Raw genomic sequence first — 23,676 nt, forward strand, 5'->3', positions numbered from 1 at the left:
AACATTTTTTTGAGGGCCTTTAATACTTCCTGATTCTTGAATACGAGGATTGCATAAGAATTGCTTCAGTGGGATATCTACGAAATGTACAGTGCATTCATGTTTCTGAAGCTACGATCGCTGGATTCATTCATAGAACCTGACGTCTTCATATCAAAAACAACCCAATCAATGAAGAAGGTCAGATCATAAGACAATAGAGGTAATCAAAGGTGAATTATCATAATGATAAAAACCCTAAAAAGAAGAAGTAGATTGTAATAATGTAGTAATTGACTAAAACTGAGGAGTAACTTGACATCGTACGAACCGGTGTAGGAGGATGGTGGGTTAGTGAGATACATCTTTTATGTGATCGTGCAAACGGAGGCAGAGTGAAGAGTGTCGGGGGGGAGCTGCCGTGTGCTCCAGACATTCAAACATTTAACAGGTTTTCTCCAGCAGACGTCTCATGAAGCACAGACAAACCAACCGAGAGCAGGAACGTGAGCAGATGAGCGTCTTCTGGTTGGCCTGGATTTCACCGCACGGACACAGAGTCACCGGGTCTTCTGAGGAAACACACAAACATCCCTTTTTGTTGAGGTCACAAGCACCGTGACAGCGCCGTGCATCATGGGAGCCAGCAGGCACACAGCGGAGCGTGAACGAGGTAAAGACAGAGCCACTCAGCCGGTCTGTTCTCAGGGCTCGTCTTCCACGACTGGAGACCCGGCGCCTCTTGAATCTTCTGTGCTTGATAGTGACAATCAGTCCCGGATGGACGATCGCTCCCACAGACGCAGTGACGGACGGGATGTGAGGCCGTTCCTTCAACGGCTATCAGTGGACTTCACAACAAACAGAGATAGCGGTTGGCCTCAGATACCAAATACTGTTGTTTATGGATGTTTATCAGAGCTGTTACCTGGTTACAGGTGATCCATGTGGCCACCTGATGGATCACATGTCTGCAACCAGCTGTTCACACTGAATGGATTAAGTCCATTAAGTAAATTAATCTGCAAACATTTTGATCATAATAACTAAATAACTAGAACAGAAACAATAATCAATACATTCATCTGTAGTGAAACAAAGGGTTAGCTTCACCATAAAATGTCATTCTGGTTTCATGGACGATTCATTTGTTATTATCTCCTATCTCTTAGATTATGTGTACGGTCGTATGTGTGCATCTCTCTGTCTTTCCACAGCTAACCTCGCACACCGATGGGTCCATCAGCCACATATTTGTTTGAGCTTTCGTGATTGCAACCATTCACGCTTCATTTTATAAAATGGAAGTTAAGCATGTGTGTTAAACTTGTGTTTGCGAAGGCGAGGTTACACACAAAGTCAATGCAAAGACGAAAAAAAGACGCCGATTCCCGCCGAGTCGTTTTCGTAGAAATTGGAGAAAATCACCGAGAGCTAACAGAGGATAAGTTATGAAGCAACGACACAGCGGCGTTTCTGGGACGACAAGATGTACAGAGCAGCACTAGCGGTATGAGATGTCAACACACAGTTACAGACCACACAGTGCTTTTTGGCTTCTACTGCAGTGACACTCCATTTCACAATTGAAGAAAAGTAAAACACTCGCTCTCCGTCTCTTTCTCCCCCTGCTCACTTCCTCTCTGTCTGACTGACGCAGCCCAATATTCTACCTCGTCCTCGAATCCAGTGACGCCGAAAGCTGAATCAGACTAACAGGGACCCGGAGGACGGAATAACCACCGAAGAGGGAGTAGTTCAGCTCGAGCAGATGACATAAAAGACACTTCAAACCTCCTCCGAGAATCCTTTGATATGCAAAGACACAATTTTTGGAATGACGGTGCTGACGGGCTTTCATTGTGCCCCAAACAAAGAAGTGGCACTTGTCAGAAAGAGAAAAAAAAGGGCATTTCTCTGAATCCAAACGCACGGTTACATCAAATGCTGTGAGCTCCTGACAGGTCTGCAGATCCTCGTATACACAGGAGGTAGCGCAGAGTTCACGGCTCGCTCACGGCTGCAGGAGATGAAGCAAAGACGCTGTGGCTCTGCACTTTGGTCACGGCTTGGAAACACTACTTTATCATCTTGTTCTGTAATTATTCTAACATGCATTTATTCATCTGTGGGTTGGAGTATATGTGTTTGTATTGAATTAACTTGATAAACAAGATAAATGCTGATTAATTGACACCCTATAAACTGAAGCATGCATTATACTGCATTGTTCAGTGTTTCACAAGCTCAGTATCCATATGACACGTATACTGTGATATCAGAAATACATTTGCTGAAGGCTACCGCTCCAAATCTTTGAATATACATCTAAATGAACATCTCCAGTACACAACCCAGGGCTTTAGAACCACCTGCCAACACATCTGATGTGATATTCCGGAGCTAATTGATCTCGCTCCCTGCAGCGGATGTTCCCGGTGTGCCGCGGTGCCGCTAAACCAGCCCGGAAGAGAAGCAGCAGGTTGTAGAAAAGTCACCGCTTTTGCTTCTGGAGGAGGGAACAGTTAGTCCTCGGCCAGGCGGCGCATTTTGTTTTTGGTGCTCGGCGTCCGCCATCAGGGCGGGACGCAACAGCTCGTCCCCTCGGTCCAATCTGGGGATGCAAATGTGGCCTGAATATTCAGTGTTATCCCCCGGAGCTGTTATGTATGATGACATATCTGAGCGGAAGTGTGTGTGTGTGTGTGTGTGTGTGTGTGTGTGTGGGGGGGGGGGGGGGGGGGGGGTGCAGCAGATACCTCCATGTATCTGTGTGGGCTTGGGACCAGAGTTTGTCTGGAACCTGGAGAGTGAATAGACCCTGAACCAGGCCTGCGTCGTGGGGAACCGCACGCCCTGATCTTTGTTGGGTTTTCATCCATCTGTTCTGTTCTCTATGTACCGAGAGTAATACATGTATTCACACACAACCCTTCAAGATCAGAGTTCAGAGAATCAAGGATGTCCTTAACATTGTGAAAACGATGGCCAGCGGCACAGAACACATGAGCAATGACTGATCGATTGATCGATATAGTTTCAGCATCATCTGCATAGAAAGCTCTCCCTTTAAAACCATTATTCCCACGAGGGGGATGTCCCGCATGTACAAGGAATGCAGAACATGAAATGAACCATCGAACCAGGAGTCAAAGTAGCAGCAGAGGACGCGTAGTTAGGACTAATCAATGCTTTCACTGTAGCTCTCAGTCGGGGGTCAGTGCAAGAATGTTCGGGCCAAACGCAGAACAAAGACACTCTGTAAAGTTCAGCTTCTCTGGTATGAACCATCACAACATTTGCCTTTATGTACACATAGCTAATTAGACATGGGGATGTTTGAGTCTCCACTGTACAGATTTCACATCCTTTCCTTCACACACTATTGTATGGGAGCATTAAATAAAAAAAATAGAAAGCCGGCAGGCTAGACTTTAAGAAGTGACTCAATGTTTCAAAGAATGGATTCAGAGTTTGCTGGCGGCTTCATGGCGGGTATAATGAACTGGCTTCTCACTCCCTCCCTCCATAAAGAAGCCTGAAGTGCTTTCTCCAAAAAAAACACAACCATCTCAGACAAAACACCCAAAATGTCAACGCGACGCCTCCGGGAGCTGATTTGTTGTCAAAGGCAAAACTGGAACGCAGACAAATGAAGAGGGGATGAAGAGGATGTTTAAATGTTGCCACACAATCAGACGCACATCATCCTCACCGACAGCAGGCTGACACACAGCGACGCGTTACCACAGAAACAGTCTCTCAGAAAGCCATCCACTCATTCCCAGGAACACAAAAAAAAAGAAAGAAGGCAAAACCACCAACAAACAGACGAGATAACTGATCACATGCACTGTAACAAAATCATCCATCTGAAGAAAGCACTTCATCCTGCAGTGAGGCTTAAAGTCTACAAGATAAGATCATTTTACTTGTTTCAGTTTGGTCTGACAAAAAGCTAAAATGTCTCGGTAGAAGTGACATTTTAACGCCACATTTCTAGGAAATAGATAGTCTAATCCACAATTGCAGGAGAAGTTTTCCATTAAGATAGACGTTTTCTTCACAGTGTGATGAAGTGCACAACGTGACTTGAGTTAGGAGCAGCGGCGGGACTTACGTTCTGCTCCCCGACGATGTTGTCGAAGGGAAGCTCCGGGCTCCAGGACGCCTCGTTGAAGGTGGTGCTGCTGGCCCGGCGGTCCACCGAACTGGCCGACTCCTTCATGATGTCCTCCGGCAGGCTGAGCGTGCTCTCCTCCGGCTGCTTGATAAGGTAGGTCTCGATGTTGTGGCGGCGGAGGAAGTCGTTGCGGTCCTTCCCGTGGCCCTCCTCCACCTCGTAGTCGCCGTTCAAACAGTCCAGAGCCGCTTTGGAGATGTGGATCCTCCTGGAACCACGACGGAAAGATTTCAGTCAGTTATTCGGGCATATTGCTTTAAAGCTGCAGTACGTGAATTATTTTGGCCACTAGGGGGCACAAGAACTCCACAACAAGCTGACTGACACATTATCACTTTTTAAAGGTAACATGTTAGGAAACAGCTCATCTCTAACTGAACTGAAAGGAACGTGAAAGAGGCTAAAAAGCTTCATAGAGCTGCAGATTTGGGGAGAATGTGTCAATATAAAAGACTTCATTCAGTCTTCTGATTAATGTTAATCTAAATGTAAATACTGATTGTAGCAATAACAATATTCAGGCAGTTCTCATACAGCGTTTGTAGCTATACCTACGAAAATGAATACACTGTAATTCGTAGATCGATTCACATGTGATCCATGTAATCATGAAGCAGGACGTTTGAAAACAGCATAAAACCCACGCGGGGCAGTTGGTAGTGGATGGTAGATTCTTCACATAATTTACACACCTAAGTAACGCCGCTTCCGTAGCTATTTTAACCCAAACCATCATCTTTTCCTAAAACTAACAAAGTAGTTGTTTAACCTCACTAAGTCCACAAAGAACTAGAAGTACCGCCTCTAAGCTGTACGCCTCCAGCCAACCAGTCAAATTGCAGGTTACATTCATGTCCGTCCAAAATGTCATCCCTCCATCATTTTATCCTGTTAGACATTTGTGTGAAATTGTCATAACAAGCACATGAATTCTTGAGTTATGTCCCAAAATGTGGTTTATGAGGTCACTGTGACTTTTTACCACCAAATTCTAATCGGTTCATCCTCGAGTCCGGGTGGACGTCGGTGCCAAATTTGAAGATACTTTCCCAAGGACTTTGCGGAGGTATCGCAATCACGAGAATGGACCGTACGGATCAGAAACACATGATGTTCTAGGACATCACAACATGTACTGTAGGGCTGCCAACATCATGCAGGACATCTCAAGAGTTTCTTCAAGAACATTGAATTATCCTGGATGACAGACAGTAAAACCTACACAATAGCCCTTCACAACTTGTGGGACCTTTTTGTAGAAAATACCTCCGAGGTATCTGAAGTGAATGTTCCATTTACACATGAACGGACACGTAACTCTCCCACTTAAGTCCTGAGTACATACAAGAAACGACTGCAGTGAAAGACTTCTCTGTGGGCACCAGACTACAGAATGATTACATTACATTAAATTAAATTAAGTTTAATAAACTTAGTATAGGAACAAGAACCACGTCCTCATTATTACGTATCTCATTTCCTCCGCACAATTGACCCATTGAGTTCCTCTTGACTCAGCTTCAACATCCCTCCCCCCAACGCCTCTCTCTCTTTTTCTATATGTCTCCCTTCCTCCTTATCTCTGTCTCTCACATGATTACAGGAACCACAGGGGAATGTGCATCACCAGAGCTTCTGAAGAGACAGCCCCCACTGGAGAGTCTCCACTCGCCCAGTTCCCACCAGTCACCAGACGTCATCATGGCTCATCATTCATTACGTACCCTACATCCCACAACCCTCATCCCTTCATCCCATTATCCCTAACCTTCATTCCTTCGACCCTCACCCGACATGCCTTCATCCCTTTAAACCTTAATCTACATCCCTTTACCCTACAACCATTTGAAACCTGTATCGTTATTAGCCTGGTTTTAGGGTCTTAGTTTGGGAAATGAATGTTAAACCCAACATAAAGTATGAAACTTCCACCACAAGCCTCAGGAACAGCTTCTGTGCTCCTCGTCACAGATTGACAAAGACCTCTGCTGGAGGAACACTTAAAATCCTCACAAAATCCTCCCTGGAGTTTACAAAGATACACCATGAATATGTCGAGTTCTAGAGTTCAGCAGGTGATTTCAGTCGCACCTTCAGCCCGAGAGGAGCAGCCAATCAGTGAGGTGTGCAGGTGTTGAATGAAATCCTGCACAGTGTAAGCTATTCAGAGACGGACTGCCACTACTTGAAGGCCAGGTCCAGTATGTTCCAGCACCTGTTTGAGGGGGTCTGATTTGTTGGATGAGATGGAGCTTCAATCCATGTTATGCAACTGAGCTCCATTGAGGCCACGGGTCAGGGTTACAGCATGGCTGACAAGATTTTTAAAACCGGCCGCTAGAGAACTAATCCCACCCCATGTCTCAAGGCCAAATGGGAACATCAGAGCAAAACAGATATAATTTGTAGGACACTTTAAATTGATGACAGGAAAACATCCCATTACTGTGTGTGGAACTCCGAAAAACACACATTTACTGTCACATTTCCAAAGGACTCGTCTCTTCAACTGGTCAGAAATGAGCCAAACTAATTGTCCTCAAAGATGAACAGCAAACATGATAAGACTTTAATGTTAAGTTTAATGGTTATATCACCAAAACCACAACATCTGTGGTGCAGTTCTGTCCGTGCACCTTCACTGCATATCATTTAGCCGTCTCTCTTACCATGTTTCCTTCCTGTTTAAAGGTTAAATACCCCGCTCTCAAAGTCTTAGATCTTTTGGCTTTTCTTACCCTGGGATCCCTCCAGACTCCAGCTTGTTGGCGATGTCCACGTCCCAGGACCAGACGTCAAACTGCCACTTCCTGAGTCCCAACACACCGCACAGCACGGAGCCCGAGTGGATCCCAATACGCATGTCGATGTCGTGCTTCGTACGTGATCGCACATATCTGGAAGAAAGAAAACAAAAATCAACATCAGAAGGATCAAGCTATCATTCTTACAACAAACATTACATTTTGACTTTGAGGTTTAGTGCCTTGCTTAAGGACAGCTGGACAAGAAGATGAACCACCAACCCTTCCATTAATAGCCAACCTGCTCTTCCTGCAGCTTCATTATGATTGATAATTCATTATAAATGAGTCATAATTGGTATAAAACATGCAAAGACACTGATGTGGTCCTTTAAATTGAATTGAACTAATAATAGGGTTTAAATTGTTAAAGTAATGATGTATGAATGTGAACATATTTTATAATGAACATGTATATTTTAGTACAATATAGAACATGTATGTATTTAGTTTGTTTCTTTGGGCAGATGTTTGTCTTTCCGTCTATTTCAGAGGTAACTTTGGGTCACTGTGCATTAATTCAGCAAATGAATATACATGAACATTGACCTTTGCAGAAACAGAACACAGATAACACCGACAGAAAAACACTGTTCATTAATTTACCAAGAAATGAGCACGACACATTTCACGCGTATCAGCGAGCCCGACACAAACTGGTGGAAAACACTTTCAGCAGGCTTTTCACACTCATTAATAAATGTGTTTCTCATCTCATACGTTATTATCCCCGAACACAATAAAAAGCAGAACGAACCGGAGCTGATAAAAGTCTGTGGAGGGCAAAAAACGGGGCTGTCACGCCCATTCCCTGCCTCGCGGCCTCATTTCATGCTTCATAAAAGAAGCATGAATGCGAGGTGAAAGGCATCCTGGGAGTTTGTGACAGGTGCTGCCGATGACACCAGAGGCTAGCAATTAAGTCAGACACACTGCAGTTAGTCATGACGACGATAATGGTGATGATGATGATACTTAATAGACTCAGCGGGGAAGTTCGTCATCCCCCTGTGGAGGTCAGAGGTCAGCACCACGACCAGCACTAACTGCGTACGAGGCTCTTCATTGACACGGTTTCCATTTACAAACAACAAAGGAAGCACTATCAGCATCAATTCACCCCTCATTAAGCCCCGCCCCTCACCGCTACTCCATCAAGCTGCCAGAGCGATGTTACCACGGAGCCCACACTGTCACTAACTGCACTCCCTGAAGAAATGTCATCTTATTATTTGGAAAAATGAAATGTGATTTAAGACAGAAGCAGACAGAAAGGTCTACAATCTGTGTTTGAAGCATATATCCAGGATGTCAAAGTGATTCAGCAGTGAAAACAGGTTAAACAGATAAAGACAGAAGCTAAAGCTAAAGCTACAGATCACAGAGTAAAAGTGAAATGAAGGTCCAACGCTGTTCCTCTTTATTCACTATGACAATCATCAAAATACATTCAATTTACCTTCAGTATAGCTAGCGTAACAAAGAAGTGCTAACGCTAGTTCATGATGCGCTAACTTACTCTGCTAATGTAAGTTTTTACGTAGAAACGTAACGTTTTGGAAACAAATATATCTCCTTCCAACCTCTCACTATCACATAATGTTTAAAAACCATTGATGAGAGTCTATGGAGCAGACGCTGGACCCTGGTGGGAGCAGACGCTGGACCCTGGTAGGAGCAGACGCTGGACCCTGGACGAAGCTACGCTATGACTGGGGGGACTTTAAGGGACTTAAAGAAGGGTCAACTGCCACAATGTCATGATGGCTTGGAGGTAGTGGGAAAAGACCCAAACCCACGGCCCTTCATTCTAGATGAAACTCCTGCTGTTTATCATCAGAACATCACTTATAATCAGACAAAAGAGACTGTGTAAATACAGGCTTTAATAAGCATTATTCAAAAGTCATTAAAAAAGACTCTGCGCTCTTGCTGTGCCATGCTAGCGGCTCTGTGCCGCTGTGTTTATGCATGATGGTGCTTTGAGCCCAATCCCAATTCCCTTCCCTTGACCCTAGCCCCAGTTTTGGAGTGCCCTCGACTGGGTAGTGGCCCTTCAGAACAAGGCCTGGAAATGGTCTTTGTTTGGAATCTGCCTCTGACAACAATCTGTTTGGAAGGCCATCTGTAGGGCTTGATGACCGCTACACCTCGACCCCCAAAAGAACCGGGACACCCTGCCTTACAAAACGGAGGGGTGAGGCCAAGCCGTAGGGGCCAACCACGTTCACCATCTTAGTGAAGCGTGTTAGCATGCTAACATAAGCTAATAAGCGCTTCACACAAAGTAAATTGGAGAAGGAGATCTAATCCCTAAACTCAATACCAAACAGTCTACTCTGTACTATATGTAGTAGCGTATGGACGAATGAGGCAATAGACCTCTTTGTTAGTTATTTTGTTCACCGTCGTTATTAGCTCACCTCTTGTAAACAGGAACGTCATCATCAAAAGAATACAAAACGATGAATTAAGATTAAAGAGCACATCCAGTAAAATGGTACAAAGGCAGCTCTTAACCTGCATGTATCAACACAAATAAGTGTTACACAAGGGAAACATGAATTATGAAATAATGTCATGCAACACTTGTGATGTCTGTCTAAGCTCTGGGTCACTTTGACGCCAAAGTGTATTGGAGACAAAAACTAACATGTACCTTTTGAATTGATTTGAAAGCAGACTTTAACTATGTTTATAATACGTTTACAGTCACGATTTGCACACCCATTTTGAAGTATTGTGATACACAAACTGTATGGAAACAGCAACATCTGATAAAGGGCTTGTCATAAAAACATTGGGTGGTTGAAGTACTAAATCTGTTATGGAAACGCCTTTGTCGAATAAGTTCTGACTTAGCGAGCACTCAACTCACATGACTGATCAGCTGTTTCCAGATATATACTTTTATTGTCTTTGTCTCTGGACAACATGACAACATGGCCAATGGAAGCTGGCATGAAAGAACCACTAAAACAAATTCCTAAAGATCTCTCTCTGTTTATCTAGATGGTTGGATAGCCAAGGAAACCTCTACTTCTTCTTCTACTGTTTACAACCGTGCGTAGCCTACAGCGCTACTACGCTGTAATTTGCAAAGAACAACGTCATATTCTGTCCAGAGAGCCGAGAGACCAACACAACTTGCACTGACGTATCAGGAGACCAAACTAAACTAGCTCTACTAACTGATCACGCAACACAAAATGCGTATTATGATTTGCGTTTCTTTCTTCAAAAGTTCGCTCCACAGCTGTAAAGAAACACGTCTTTTGGTAGATGTAGGTCACCAACACACTGCGTCCACAAAGATCATTTCATATGGCGAGCAGCTTTATTGCATCTTTCAGGTGCAGACACCGGGTCCAATGATAGGTGTATCATAACTTCTGTCCGTCTGCAGCGTTTTGGACATCTGATGAACCTGCAGATTCATGGATCTGTTATTCAAATGTCATTGTCTCACCGGTACGCCAACACCAACACAGCATCCTTATGAGCACCTTTAACGTCACGGCAGATATACTGTAGAAGAAAACGTACCACGCTGCACTTTTGCAGCACAAAGTGGTCGCCTGTAAGCAGCTCACCATATTGACTTAATAGTGTACAGTACAAATCTCACAGCTTATCCATCACTAATCCCTCTAAAGATCAGCGCTCCTCTCCTCCCTCACTGTCACGCTGAAAGTGATGCAACAGGACCGAAATACGACAGAGCAGATCATCAAAATGAAAACGTCCTCAGGCTTTAAGAGCGCAAACTGCAGCGTCAGTGAGCCTGGAGTTGTACCTTCATGTCTTCTGCATACCTGCTTTCCCACATGAACTGAAGTCAGTCACGTGTCCTGATTCATGAGCTTATCTGTAAATCTCTGTTGTGTAATTTCTGAAATATGATGCTATCACTGAAATTATTTGTTTCCCTCCCGTCTCCGTGACGCATGGGCGTTACGTGACGAGGTTGAACCTGGTGATTCTACGGATTGTTTGTGACTGATGTTCTGGAGAAACACAGCCGGGAGCCAAATTCTTGAAAAATGCAAATACTGAGAGGGAGCTGCTTTCAGATCAGAGACCTGGCGCACCGAGTGCTGTGAGGAAATGAGATAAAAGAAGTGTACAGATAACAGCACTGCTGTCCAACAGCTCCAGGGGGAACGTTACATATTAGGCTGATTTGTTCAGGGGTAGCAGGAAAACAGTGTCCTCTAACCCTGAAAGAACTACAGCTGAAACAAAAGTTCAATAACGCTTTGTCTATTATAATGTGTCATCTGGAGCTTCACAGATGAATGAATTGAACAACAAAACGTTGCACCATGGTTCATACGTTGGGCGAGTATGAGGTGAAAGAGACAGGCGCATGCAACAGGAAGTTAGTTAATGTAGTGGCTTCTGATTGGCTTATAAGCAGGGTCAGCAGTTGGTGACATAGAGCATCCTGGTCTCCTGGTTTCCATTCATGGTCCGCTGAGGTCGGGGTGGATGGGTCAAACAAAAAGGACTTTCACCCAGGAGACCGCTGTTCAGAGTCCCATGTAACACCAAAAGGTCAATGTTGGCTAATCTAAATTTAACTTTGATAACGAAAGACACATACTTACTTTAAGCCAACCCAAGATGTCGTATGAAACACAACAAACACATTACAAACAAACTGAAGAACCAACAATCGTTCAGTTGGACCCATCAGAGTCTCCATGCCTACAGTTAAAAGATATTGACAACCATGACACCATTATGGAGGAGGTACCTGATGGTTTTGATCATGCTGAGGCCCATCTCCACACAGCAGTGGGCGTGGTCCTGTCTGGGCTCAGGTAGACCCGACACACAGTAGTAACAGTCTCCCAGGATCTTTATTCGTAGACAGTGGTTCTCCTGCAACAGACCGGTCGCATCAGTTCATCTCCGGCAGCAATTGTTAAAAAAACACACTGCATGCAATGAACTGATTTAATTAACCTTACAACAGAAGAAGAAGGGAAATAAGACCATTTGTGATGGAAAATAGAAATACAGAGAAGTGGCAATTAACAAATTCCAATTCCAGTTTGTTCTGCATTAACTGTGAAATCCTGCCCGGCCAAGCGTGACAGTCTGAAACGCTCCTCAATCCAACATCACACAAACACACAGTCGGACAGAGTCGAATGTTCAATCAATTATTCGCTCTGTTGTTTATATGAAATATTCATCTGGCTGATGGAGTTTCTTTATTTAGCTTTTACGAGCGGTGGAAGTCCTGAAAGGTCTTCAGAACAACCACGTCAGAGAGTAGGAGCAAACTTTACGAGATATTTAAGACGCCACACTTCTTAAGATGAAACACAATTTCAATCACAATTTAAATATTAAATCTAAGATATTTTGGAAGAACAGATCCTACATGTTGTAACTTTAAGGTGATACTATAATAATATACTATAGAATACTTGAAGGTCTTGGAAAACAGTTGTTTCCTTGAAAATGCATAAATTAAGAATACAGTTTTGAATATTACGCATTTCCAGAGACCAGAGACTGCGATTCATTTTCGTTTAACAATAAAGACAATATTTCCTGAGCTGGGTAGTTTTAGTTAGAACACACGTCACCGTCAGATCACAAAGTGCTCATAGGAGAGACTTTTGTAAAGAATATGGTCGTTGTGGAAGACACTCACAAAGTGCTTCATTGTTAGGCCTGTCACGCTGACTACTTCTGTTGGACGATAGATTATAGAAATAACTGTGATAAAAGATATGATTGTCATTTTAAGACCATTTTATGCCGCTGATATAATGAAAATACAATAGCACAAAAATGCAATATATTCTTTCAAAGAGTAACTTTTCATTCTTAAAAAATATTCAGATGTTGGAATTGGCATGTGAATAAATAAGTAAAAAACATAAAAAACAAAAAAACAAAAAACAAAAAATGTACAAGTCTAATGGTCGGGAAAAGCCTGCTATTTATTCTGGCATCATGTTCAAATGTTGTTGTCAGCTAAACACAACAGGCAATATCCAGGTCACATCCATATATGGTGTGATCAGAAGAAAAAAACTAACAAGAGGTTGTGTCCATATATGGTACAATGTATAGATAACGCAAAAAAATAAAATTGAGGTTGTGTCCATATATATCGTACAATAAGTCAATAACAAAAATGATCGAGGTCATGTCCATATTTCATACTATAAGTCAGAAACATTGTTATTGTGACAGGCCTGTTCACTATGACGACTTGTTGGTTCACCCATAAGTTCAGTATGCTCCAAACTAAATTCAACAATCAATAAAATATATGAATAAAAGAAACAACTCTAAACTCTAAAACCTGATTGAGTGTTTGAGGTTGAAAACTCACAGGACAACATTGAGCAATTAAAGAAGTAAAACTGACACGTGGATGTGGGGTCTTAAATGGATGTGGGGTCTTAAATGGATGTGGGGTCTTAAATGGATGTGGGGTCTTAAATGGATGTGAGGTCTTAAGTGGATGTGGGATCTTAAATGGGTGTGGGGTCTTAAATGGATGTGGGGTCTTAAGTGGATGTGGGGTCTTAAGTGGATGTGGGGTCTTAAGTGGATGTGGGGTCTTAAATGGATGTGGGGTCTTAAATGGATGCGGGGTCTTAAATGGATGTGGGGTCTTAAGTGGATGCGGGGTCTTAAATGGATGCGGGGTCTTAAGTGGATGTGGGGTCTTAAGTGGATGCGGGGTCTTAAATGGATGCGGGGTCTTAAGTGGATGCGGGGTCTTAAAGCTTCATCACTTACGTGTGCGAGGCGGTCGAAGCGCGCAAAGAGTTCATTCAACATTCGCACCAGCTCCTGCGCCGACAGCGTCGTGGAGAGGTTTGTGAAGCCTTTAACATCTGCGAAAAGAATGCTGAATAAAATACGGAAATGTCACTTTAATATCCAGGTCAGCTCTTTAAAACCATCCAAATATAATATTTCAAGGAATACTTCAACCCCAGAGTGACCATAATACATCAATCACTCCTCGTGTGGTACCTTGAACTCTTGAAGAAGAACTCACACTCCTCCACGGTGAACGTGGAATTAAAAAACTGAGAAAAGTCTTGATTATTTCAAGTAAACGAGGGTCATGTTTAGAAAAAGCAAAACTCTGTTAAAACATTTGTTCAGGGTTTAACCTCTTGAACCCTAACCCTATTTTTAGGCCTCTGCTCGAAAATTGCATACCCATACTAAAAAGAGTCTATCTTTGCAACCACAAGCTGTATTTGTTATAATAAAGGGAACACTTGTGAGATGTGTTCAGATGTGTAAATAGCAGTAGATATGTTACTGGTTAAGAGTAAATGAAGATGAACATTGTTCTTTTTCATTTGCTCGGTCCGGCAAGTGGGGTAGAAATCTACTTGCTGGTTACCTGCCCCTATAAAAATAGATTTATTTATTACTTATATATTATTTTCAAATAAAAAATTTTTGGACTCTCTGTTTACCGTGGAAGCATGAGAGAAAAACTTTTTGTTTTTCTTCAAGAATTCAAGGTAACGCGGGTTGATACACAAACGGTCATTTTGTGGGTGAAGTATTCCTTTAATGCTCCTGAAACATTTAACTGTTAACATGAAGTCCTGTTTTTACTTTACAGTCTTGAACACATGAGAAACTCTCCTTTCTAACAAGTCTCAAACTAATTTGACTGACGATGAACACGACCAAATGTTACATCAAGTTGAAAATACCTGTGATTGTAGTTGGCACTGATTTTCTATGCTGTCAATATATGCATAATTTTAAGAGATGCTTGCCAGCCAATCAGCTGTCAATGTCAAGCTATTTATCTATCTATTATAGTCTGGTGTGGACTCACAGCCTCACTTATCAGAAACACAACACGTCTAATGAAAGGTCTCACAGACTTCCTGCCACACCCGTCCCATCCCCCACTAAATGACAACCCAACGTGTTGTCTCACCTGACATTCTCATAGCGGTGGATGTAGATCCTGTGAAACTGGTGCTGGAGGTGTTCATCCTCTACATTTGTCATGTCGTTGATCATTTCTAAAACTACAAAACGTGGCAGGACAGATAACACCAGTCTCTCCTGTGGGGACACACACACACACACAAACAATAGTATTAGTTCTCTGAAGCAACAAAGAAGACCAATAGCAATCATATATATGGATGTGTACTGAAAATGGTATAACTAAACATTTGCACTGCTAAAATATCCTTATGAAGTCATTTTTGTTGAAGAAATAACCTGCTTTCAATATCAATCTACTTGAATACTTTTCTTGCATTAAACATAAGATTTGTTTTGGTTTTAAAGAAAACAAGAATTTTACAATTATATATCATAAATAGACACACACACATACACAATAATCAATGAATTTAAGATTGTTTTTGCAGCAAAGTGCCACATTGAGTTGGTAATTTAAAAACAAATATACGTATATTGTACATTTCCTAAGAGTTAAGTGTTACACGGTGTATCACAGATTAAGAGCAATGAGGACTTAAATGTTGACACAAGTCCGTCCAACACAGAGCATTAAACAAGCAAACATGAGTAAAAGAATCTTAACACATTACATAAAGGCCTGTCTGTGAGAATAATTCATAAGATGACGCTGCCAGCCTAAGCTCCTGGAGCAGGATCCTCCAAAGCCTCCAGGCCCACAAAAACAACACTAACAACCACATTTCAGTTTTGTTTCTACCGACGCAGTTCTTGGCAAAAGCAGAAACAGATTTGGAGTGGGAGCCATGCAGAGTCCCTCGGTACTTCTTGGCCTCAGGGATCTGCTCAGGCATCTGCCTCCTTCAGATACTGAACACATTCAGACCACGACTCAAGTTATTCAATCTCAGAACCCACCGGCTACCACCAAAATAGCTCCACGTCCGCTCCGTGTATTTCACCGGTGTTTCTGACTACGAGTGGCCGGACTTAGGATGTGCGGTACAATCAAGTCATGGCAGGTGAATCGTTGAGGACCCAAGGAAGTGCAGGGTTGATTGTTACGTTTTAAAAAGCTAAATCAGCGCTAGATGATAGCCGAGAGGTTCGGCCTGTTTACTTGCATTCAACCAAAGCCTGCTCAAACGTGATTGGTCAAGGCAAAGCAAAATGATCTAAATAGCACATTTTGTACCAAGAGGCAACCCAACGTGCTTTACAGATTACACAAGAAACACGTGATGAAATCAATTATACACACAGAGTAACAACAATTAAACAAAATAGATAAATGATGTTTAAAGGAAAACTTTTTAAAAAGCAAAGGTAAACAGGTCTTTAGCTTGGATTTGAAGGTTGTCATCATCATCTCAAGTCTTACTACTCGGACGCCAAAATCTTCTCATTCTGTTGCTTGAGGATTGATATCGGTTTATAGAGATTACGGAGTTTCTCCACCCAGAAACCCTTTCAGTGATGTCAATGCACAACATCTTGATCTCATCGTGGTTCTTCACACTCACAGAGTGACACAACTCATCAATGTGTCCATTATTGAGTCCTGAAACTTGACTGGTTGTAATCAAATGAACGTTTCACCTGTTACAAAACAAATCAACACGTTTCATTTATCAGCAGACTTGAACAGTTTGAAGAGAAGTCAAGTCTAAAAATGTGAATTTGTCGGAATCATAATAGAAAACATAAAGAATCTTTATGTCTGGATTAAGAACCTGGACGATGAGTTGAGTCATTTATTTATTCACTGATTTAAGGACGTCTATTTGTCAGGAAAGGAAAAAAATAAAACAAAAATGTGAGATAATTATTGTAATCGTATTACAGACTGTAGTGTTTTCATTCAGCCTTCTGTGAACTCAGTGAAACTGCATAATGCTGTCTGAGAGCCTCTTCAGAGAGAGAGAGAGAACGAGACAGAGAGAGAGAGACAGACAGAGAGAGACAGAGAGAGACAGAGAGAGAGACAGAGAGAGAGAGAGAGAGACACAGAGAGAGACAGACAGAGAGAGACAGAGAGAGACACACAGAGAGACAGAGAGAGACACACACACAGAGAGACAGAGACAGCATCCTCTGCTCCATTCACTCTTTACTAAAAGCAACACTCTCCTCGTTCATTATTGTCACACTGAATGAAAAACTGAGGCTGTTTCTTTGTTGCCTTCGGGCTCACTTTTATTTCACACACAAACTTGTTTTCCTCCCTTGAGGGGTCCGTATATTTATTGGTCCAGTTGTGGGGTCCATCATTTCTCTCTCTCTCACACACACTCATCATAAGTCATGAATAAAATAATGCAGCAATAGTTACGTCAAATGTACAATTTGATACAAAACATCTGATTGGTAAAAACAGTACTCTCTAGTTTGATGTCTAGGGAAACTGTACTGATTTGTTCTGAAAGAAACATCATGATTTTCTGATTTTTCTGACAGCGCCGACTAAATGTGCATGTTGTCATGAAACAACATGCCCAAATTCCAAATACACAAAACACGAATGACAGATTCAATCTGACATGAGACACGGCAACGTATCCTTATACAACGGTTCTTATAATATCTAAGTTACGTTTTTCCTCATTTTCCATGCGTTATCCTCACAGACTGTATATAAGAAGTGGATGTAGTCATCGTGACGTCACCCATTGGCTTGTGCCGTCGTCATCTTGGATTACAGCCGTCGCCATGTTGTGTTTTTCAATCAATGAACGGAAGTGACCATATCTGGACTGAGGAGGAGTGACGTAGAGACGCCGTACACGTCTGGTAGAGACCTGTCAATCAGCGTGTAGCCCCGCCCCTAAATCATCCCCTGCTTTATGGTCTGTTTGACTCTAAATGGAGCATAATGTACTAAATGAACATCATGCTGTATTGAAGAAGACTGTAAACTAGAGATTGAGACCATAAACTCATGTTTACAATGTTTACTGAGGGAATAAATCGACTAGACTTCTATACAAAAGGACTTATTTTCGCAACCAGAGGAGTCGCCACCTGCTGGTCAGTAGAGAGAAGGCACGTTTCTAGACACTTCCGCATCAGCTTCACCGCAGAACGGGAGGTTGCCGCCTGGTTTTCCTATGAAAGCCAGCAACATGGTGTTATGCATACAGTTGAAGCATTACTGAGGATATAACTTTAAAATGTAAAGTTCATTGTTTAACTGTAAAAATATGCTACCTATATCTTTATAAACCAATCTGAGGAATCACCGCCAAAATAGTTATGTAAAAACAAATATTTGCCCTTTAAGATAGATATGCATATTTATATCACTTCACTTTTAAATATTGATGTTTTTTAGAGCGTTAGTGTGTACACTGTGTTAACTGTTTTGGAGGAGAGCAGGTGTTTCAGCACTCATTGCTCTCAGCTCTGTTGTGTGTGTGTTGACCTGTCATCTGTGCTGAAAAGCGGAGCAGAGCATCCCCCAAATTAAGGTCTAGACAGACAAACATTCCAGTGGAGCGTTGCTAACGCTTCGGCTGCTGCATCACAACCAAACGCTCCCGGGGGTTTCGGTGGTGGAGAGTCACTGCAAGAAATGTGGATTTTTATGATTTTTTTCACGGAGTCGTCTTGAATTTAAAATGAGACGTTTGAGGAGCTCGGTTTGGTTTGGTTTAGTCTCTAGCTGCGTTTACATGGAAGCCTTTGATTCCTCTAACAATCACGTAATATCTCTGTTATACAAAAGCTTTCCACAAAACATTTACATAAACATTTTTCTACTTTTGTTGCATTTTATTGTTTAAAAATCTATCACTCACTCACTCTTTGCCCCCCCCCCCCGTTTAACCTTGTAATGTGGTATTTGTATGCAGTTTTACTTTAGATGCATTAAAAACACAGAATACTTGAGTTTATACAACGCTCACCAGCTCTTTCTTTTGAGCGTGAACCTTGGAGTACTTTAACAAAATAATGTTAACACAAGAGCATCATTTAACATTGATGTGTCTTTTTCTGCTTATTTAAAAAGAAATAAAGTGCGCGGCATGATATTTCTTTTCCACAAAAGCACTCTGACACTAATTGCAATAAATTAACAGTTTTATACTGCATATCTTTTGTCATGTCACAATTTATATACGTGTTTAGAAGGTTTTTAAATGATAGCTATGTCTTTCTTTTATGTGTTACTTTATAACAAAAGATGACAAAACAACCAGACACAGGTTGGCAAGTTATCCTTTGTTGCCGTTCTAGATCATAATTCTACTGTTTTTAAGGCATGATTTGTTTTTGTTAATATGTACACATCAACTGTTACTGTAAATATAATTCCTACAAACTGTATATTCAATATAGAAACATCTTTACAACCAATTTTCATCCACTCCATGCACATCAATTCAGTTTTTATTTCTTTGTGTCGTAATCATTTGTTTTGATTACGACACTTGACTTGGATATAGACGTTTTATTTCTTATTGTATCGTTGGTCATTTGTGCTTTTAAATATATTCATATAATACTTATGTGTACTCCTTTCTCTGCTTGTATACCTAACCGTTCTGTCTATTATTTACCTTTGTATGTCACCTTATTTATATTTCTGTTTAAGTACATTAAGAGAGATTCAAATAAAAACAGAGTTGAATTCCTTGTATGTGCCAATAATACAAGGTGTTATTTCATAATCTGGTAGCATCATTTCTCCACACAAAAATTAAACAAATCACATTCATTTAATTGTCTAGTTAGTTTGGCTTTTATTTAAAAATACAATAGCATTTAATTACTATGTAAAGAGTGAACAAATCTCATCCGAATCTACTGTTGATGATTTTTATGTCAAACTGCATATCATATCTGTCTTTGTGCTTTTTGTAATTATTACTCAGGTGGATATCTTTTGCAGTGTGGACAGTGGACGGGGGGCTGCAGTGTGTGTTTGCTCCACTGGACACGGTCTCTGGTTTGGACAGCTGAGAGCCAGCGGACTCAGTGTCACGTTAGCTCTGAAAGTCATTAGCGCAGCTTGATTTTAGCCGAGAGCTGAAGCCCCCCCCCCCCCCCAGCAGCTCACTGACGAGTCCATATTCATATTTCATTCGGATTGTGTTGAAGGGTCACTCGAAAAACACTCTGTTCCTTCTTCCTGCTTTCATTGTCGCTTGATTTTTTTTGTTTCTTGTTTAGCAATGAAACAGCTTTAAGGTTCAATTTAACGTCACCGTCTAAAGTTGACCCAAATTTAAAACGTGTGCTCCTGCATTGAGCCCTTTGGGTTTATTTCAAAAACAATAAAGTTTAGTTTCTTAAGAGATGCATCATTTTCTTTTACTAATGTAATTGTCACTTAAATATTCATCTCACAGTAAGATAACACTGTTTAGAGCAGTGATTCTCAACTGGTGGGTCGCAACCTAAAAGTGGGTCGCGGGCCTTTGCCTGAAAAAAATAAATAAAATCCTGTGCTTTTATTTTGAAGGGGATTTTTTTATGAAGCGGAGTTATTCACACTCCCCAACAGTATTTGGCGTTAATGCCTTGTAATGCTAATAGACACTCATTTCACAGTATAGACGAACACCCACAAAGTTTGTTTTCATGCTAATTGAGCGAAATGCAAGTATGACAACGACTATATGAGATATGGATTTTCTTACATTGAGGACAACAGATTGCAAAAACCTCAGTGTGATTTGTGCAGCGAGGTTCTGGCACAAGAAAGCATGAAGCCGTCAAAACTGAAGCAGCATTTGGAAACAAAACACCCTTCTCTCAAAGATAAACTTTGGGTCATGGCTTGTCATTAAGGGGTGATGGTGGGTCCCGCAGTCAGACCAGTTGAGAACCACTGGTTTAGAGGGACTTCAGTAACACAATCAACCTGAAGCAACACAAGTGAAGGTAACGTGTGTTGAAATGATATACGTCTAAGTAGTGAACTGTGACGCTCTACGTTCCACTCGGGCGTCAGTTTTGCAATTTTCAATTCCTGCTTGTTAAACACATACCCTGTCTTCTTCTTCTTCTTTTTAAATGAACTTCCGTGTTCACATGAAAGCATCTTGGTTCGGTTTGTGAAAACATCGTGGTTTGAGTAAAAAGAAGAAAGTTTGATATGAGGTCAACTAGACTAAGCTACGAGTCAAACGAGTCACGGTAGACTTTTGGTGCCTTGGTTGCCGGGTTGTTACAGCACATGCCTTATAGCTACAACGGTCCGGGTTCAATTCTGGCTTTGGGAGCTTTATTGCATGTCAAACCACTCTGACTCTCCCCAATTTCTACACTTCCTACAATCAAAAAGGACCAACAAACACAGCATTGACGTTTTGGTTGAACACAGGACCCAGACAGTGGTCTCCTGGGTGAAAGTCCTGTCTTTTTTTACTCTTCCATCCGCCCCAAACTCCCTACGAGGACTTTATCACATTTCACTACGTCACCTGACTTCCTACTCTCCTCTGTCATATGCCCACATAAAGCGTCTTAGTTTGAACCATAGCGCTTCTGATCAAGTTGCCGTATTCATACGTATTCATACGTATAGAGTTGTTTCTATTTCTGTGTAAGTGGACTGAAGGAGTGAGAACGGGCTGTATATTCAGATGATTTACTGACAATTGTAACTGGAGTTATATAAGATAACCTTACTCGTATTTGCATATTTTTGGCCACTTGGGGGCAGCAAAACCAGCTGTAAATACAACACTGATTACAGCTGCCCATGCACACCTCCAGCAGACACAGAGCAACATGAGCATCTCATTGTGTTTGCGTTCCCCTGGTGAATTTAAGTCCAATATACTCTCTTTTGTGTTTTTGGTCTCCACCACCCCCCGAGGGAAATATCTGTCTCTTTAGCTGCTAAACGCTCCACCGCGGTCACCGGCTACAGTCTCTAACTGGGTCTGTCTGCTGAGCAGGTCGTGTACGGTGGGTTTATCAGAGCTCGTTTGATGAAAACAGCTGCTGCTGGAGACTCAGAGACTGAACCACGACAGGAAAGCCGTGGACCGTAAAAAACTAACAGCTGATGCTAAAACGCTCTGTATAACTGACGGCAACCGCAGAGTCACGTCTGTGGAGAAGGACCCGCTTCACATCCACGTTAATAACAAAATGTTGATGAGAGGAGCTTTAGACTCTGTAGCCTTTGTCTGCTTTCTTCTAGCAGTTTCTATCCCCGGCCTGCCTTCACATCGGTCACACTTTAAGGACACAAGCGTAGTACTCCTCGCCTTGTGCTGCGGACACAAACGTGGCTCTGTGCTCTCGCAGCATGTTGACAGAAATACTCCGATTGGTTTCACATTAAGGTGGTCTGCTCGAGGGCGAGGCCCCATCTCGATCCATTACAACCGTCCCAGAGCGCATCGGAGCCACAACCCTTCCAGGAAACTCGACGGCGTAAAAGCTTTTCTGCGGCTTCTCAGAGCCTGACCCTCCCCTCCACTGCGTAAACACCGCTCTATATGACTCAGACTGTGTGTCTTGTTTCTATTTGAGTATGTGTGTGTGTGTGTGTGTGTGTGTCCACTGCAGTTTGCGTGACAGCAGCGGATCGATGCGGCGTCCATGTTATTCTCCTCTCAGCGGGCTCATTAGCCGAGCTGCTAACATTCAGTCCTGTCAACTGAAATCCATCAATCGCTTTCGCTCCTGCTATCAAAGTGTCCTCACACTCCAGCTCCATCACTGAACAACAGGAAGTAGAAAAACACACTACTCTGCTGTGTACTGACGGTCATCTAGAGGCCACCGTTATCTCTTCAAGACTTCTGCAAAGAGCTGAACTCATTCAAACTCCTCCATCACTGCTGTGAGTCATGAGCCCATCCACTGACAAGAGGCATCCAGGAAACTGTAAATATAAAGAGTTTAACAGTAGTACACACACACACACACACACACACACACACACACACACACACACACACACACACACACACACACACAGAGAAAGAAGTCCTCAGACAATGCTAGGGGCAAATGTAATTTCAGCATGCTTAACTGCTCAAAGTGAAAGTGCTAGTGAGGATGATGATCTCTGAGAACGACGATGGTCAGAGCCTCCACCAATGTATTACATTAATATTAGCCCCGCCAGGAGATTTGTGTACCTCTGTGTCTGTCCACGGCTGATCTCGCACTCTGCAGCAGCAAATTGCGTAATATTTTTGGAGTCTAGTTATGGCTTCACGCTCAAGGACCTTCTTGTGGTTGCCGTGTCCCACACCTTCTCATAACACCTCTTATTACCTGTTTTATTCTACTGCTGACACATCGCTCACAACTCGTCTACCGGCCGGTATGCGGCCGCTAGCGATTGCACCGGTGCTGAGTGCATCACCGACCTGCCAGCCGCTACTCTGAGCCCAGAGACACAGTGGGAGAAAAACGCTTTCTCACTTGTTTTGTTTGGGAACGATGTGTTTGGCTAACAGCTAACAGCTAACAGCATCGCCTGCACTCCGCTTGGTGAGTTTAGTTTTGGTTTTAAAGTATTAAATGTCTTATAGGACGACTTCAAGCCGATTGCCTGCATACATCGCTGCTTGTTTTTAAGTTTGAAAGTGTGTTTTACACCTTCTTAAAGCCTGTTGGAGTCTAGATGGGGAGGTAAGCTAGCTCATAACGTTGAACATATAATTATTATTTAAAACTTACAATATTTATAATTTCATGACGGCACAGGAGCAAAGTTCAGCCTCATGGTCCTCCGTACTAAACTTTTGCATCAATCCATCCAGTATAGGTTGAGAAAATGTCACAGGAAGA

At 42.2% G+C, this 23,676-nt stretch overlaps 1 protein-coding gene across 2 annotated transcripts in view; it reads right to left on the bottom strand.

The window, feature by feature from the left end:
• Nucleotides 1–23,676, bottom strand: part of adcy8 (adenylate cyclase 8 (brain)) — an 82,429-nt gene that overhangs the window by 31,186 nt on the left and 27,567 nt on the right. For both annotated transcript variants that reach the window (XM_068726132.1, XM_068726133.1), the window contains exons 3-7: nt 14,918–15,048; nt 13,741–13,852; nt 11,726–11,853; nt 6,901–7,059; nt 4,100–4,370 (exon numbers count right to left, since the gene is read on the bottom strand). In XM_068726132.1, coding sequence (XP_068582233.1) covers nt 4,100–4,370; nt 6,901–7,059; nt 11,726–11,853; nt 13,741–13,852; nt 14,918–15,048 — 801 coding nt within the window. The remainder of the gene's footprint in view (nt 1–4,099; nt 4,371–6,900; nt 7,060–11,725; nt 11,854–13,740; nt 13,853–14,917; nt 15,049–23,676) is intronic.

Source organism: Cebidichthys violaceus, unplaced genomic scaffold, assembly GCF_023349555.1.
Source record: "Cebidichthys violaceus isolate CVI_PGR_0920_01 unplaced genomic scaffold, fCebVio1.0.p SCAF_38, whole genome shotgun sequence".
NCBI classification, from domain to species: domain Eukaryota; kingdom Metazoa; phylum Chordata; class Actinopteri; order Perciformes; family Stichaeidae; genus Cebidichthys; species Cebidichthys violaceus.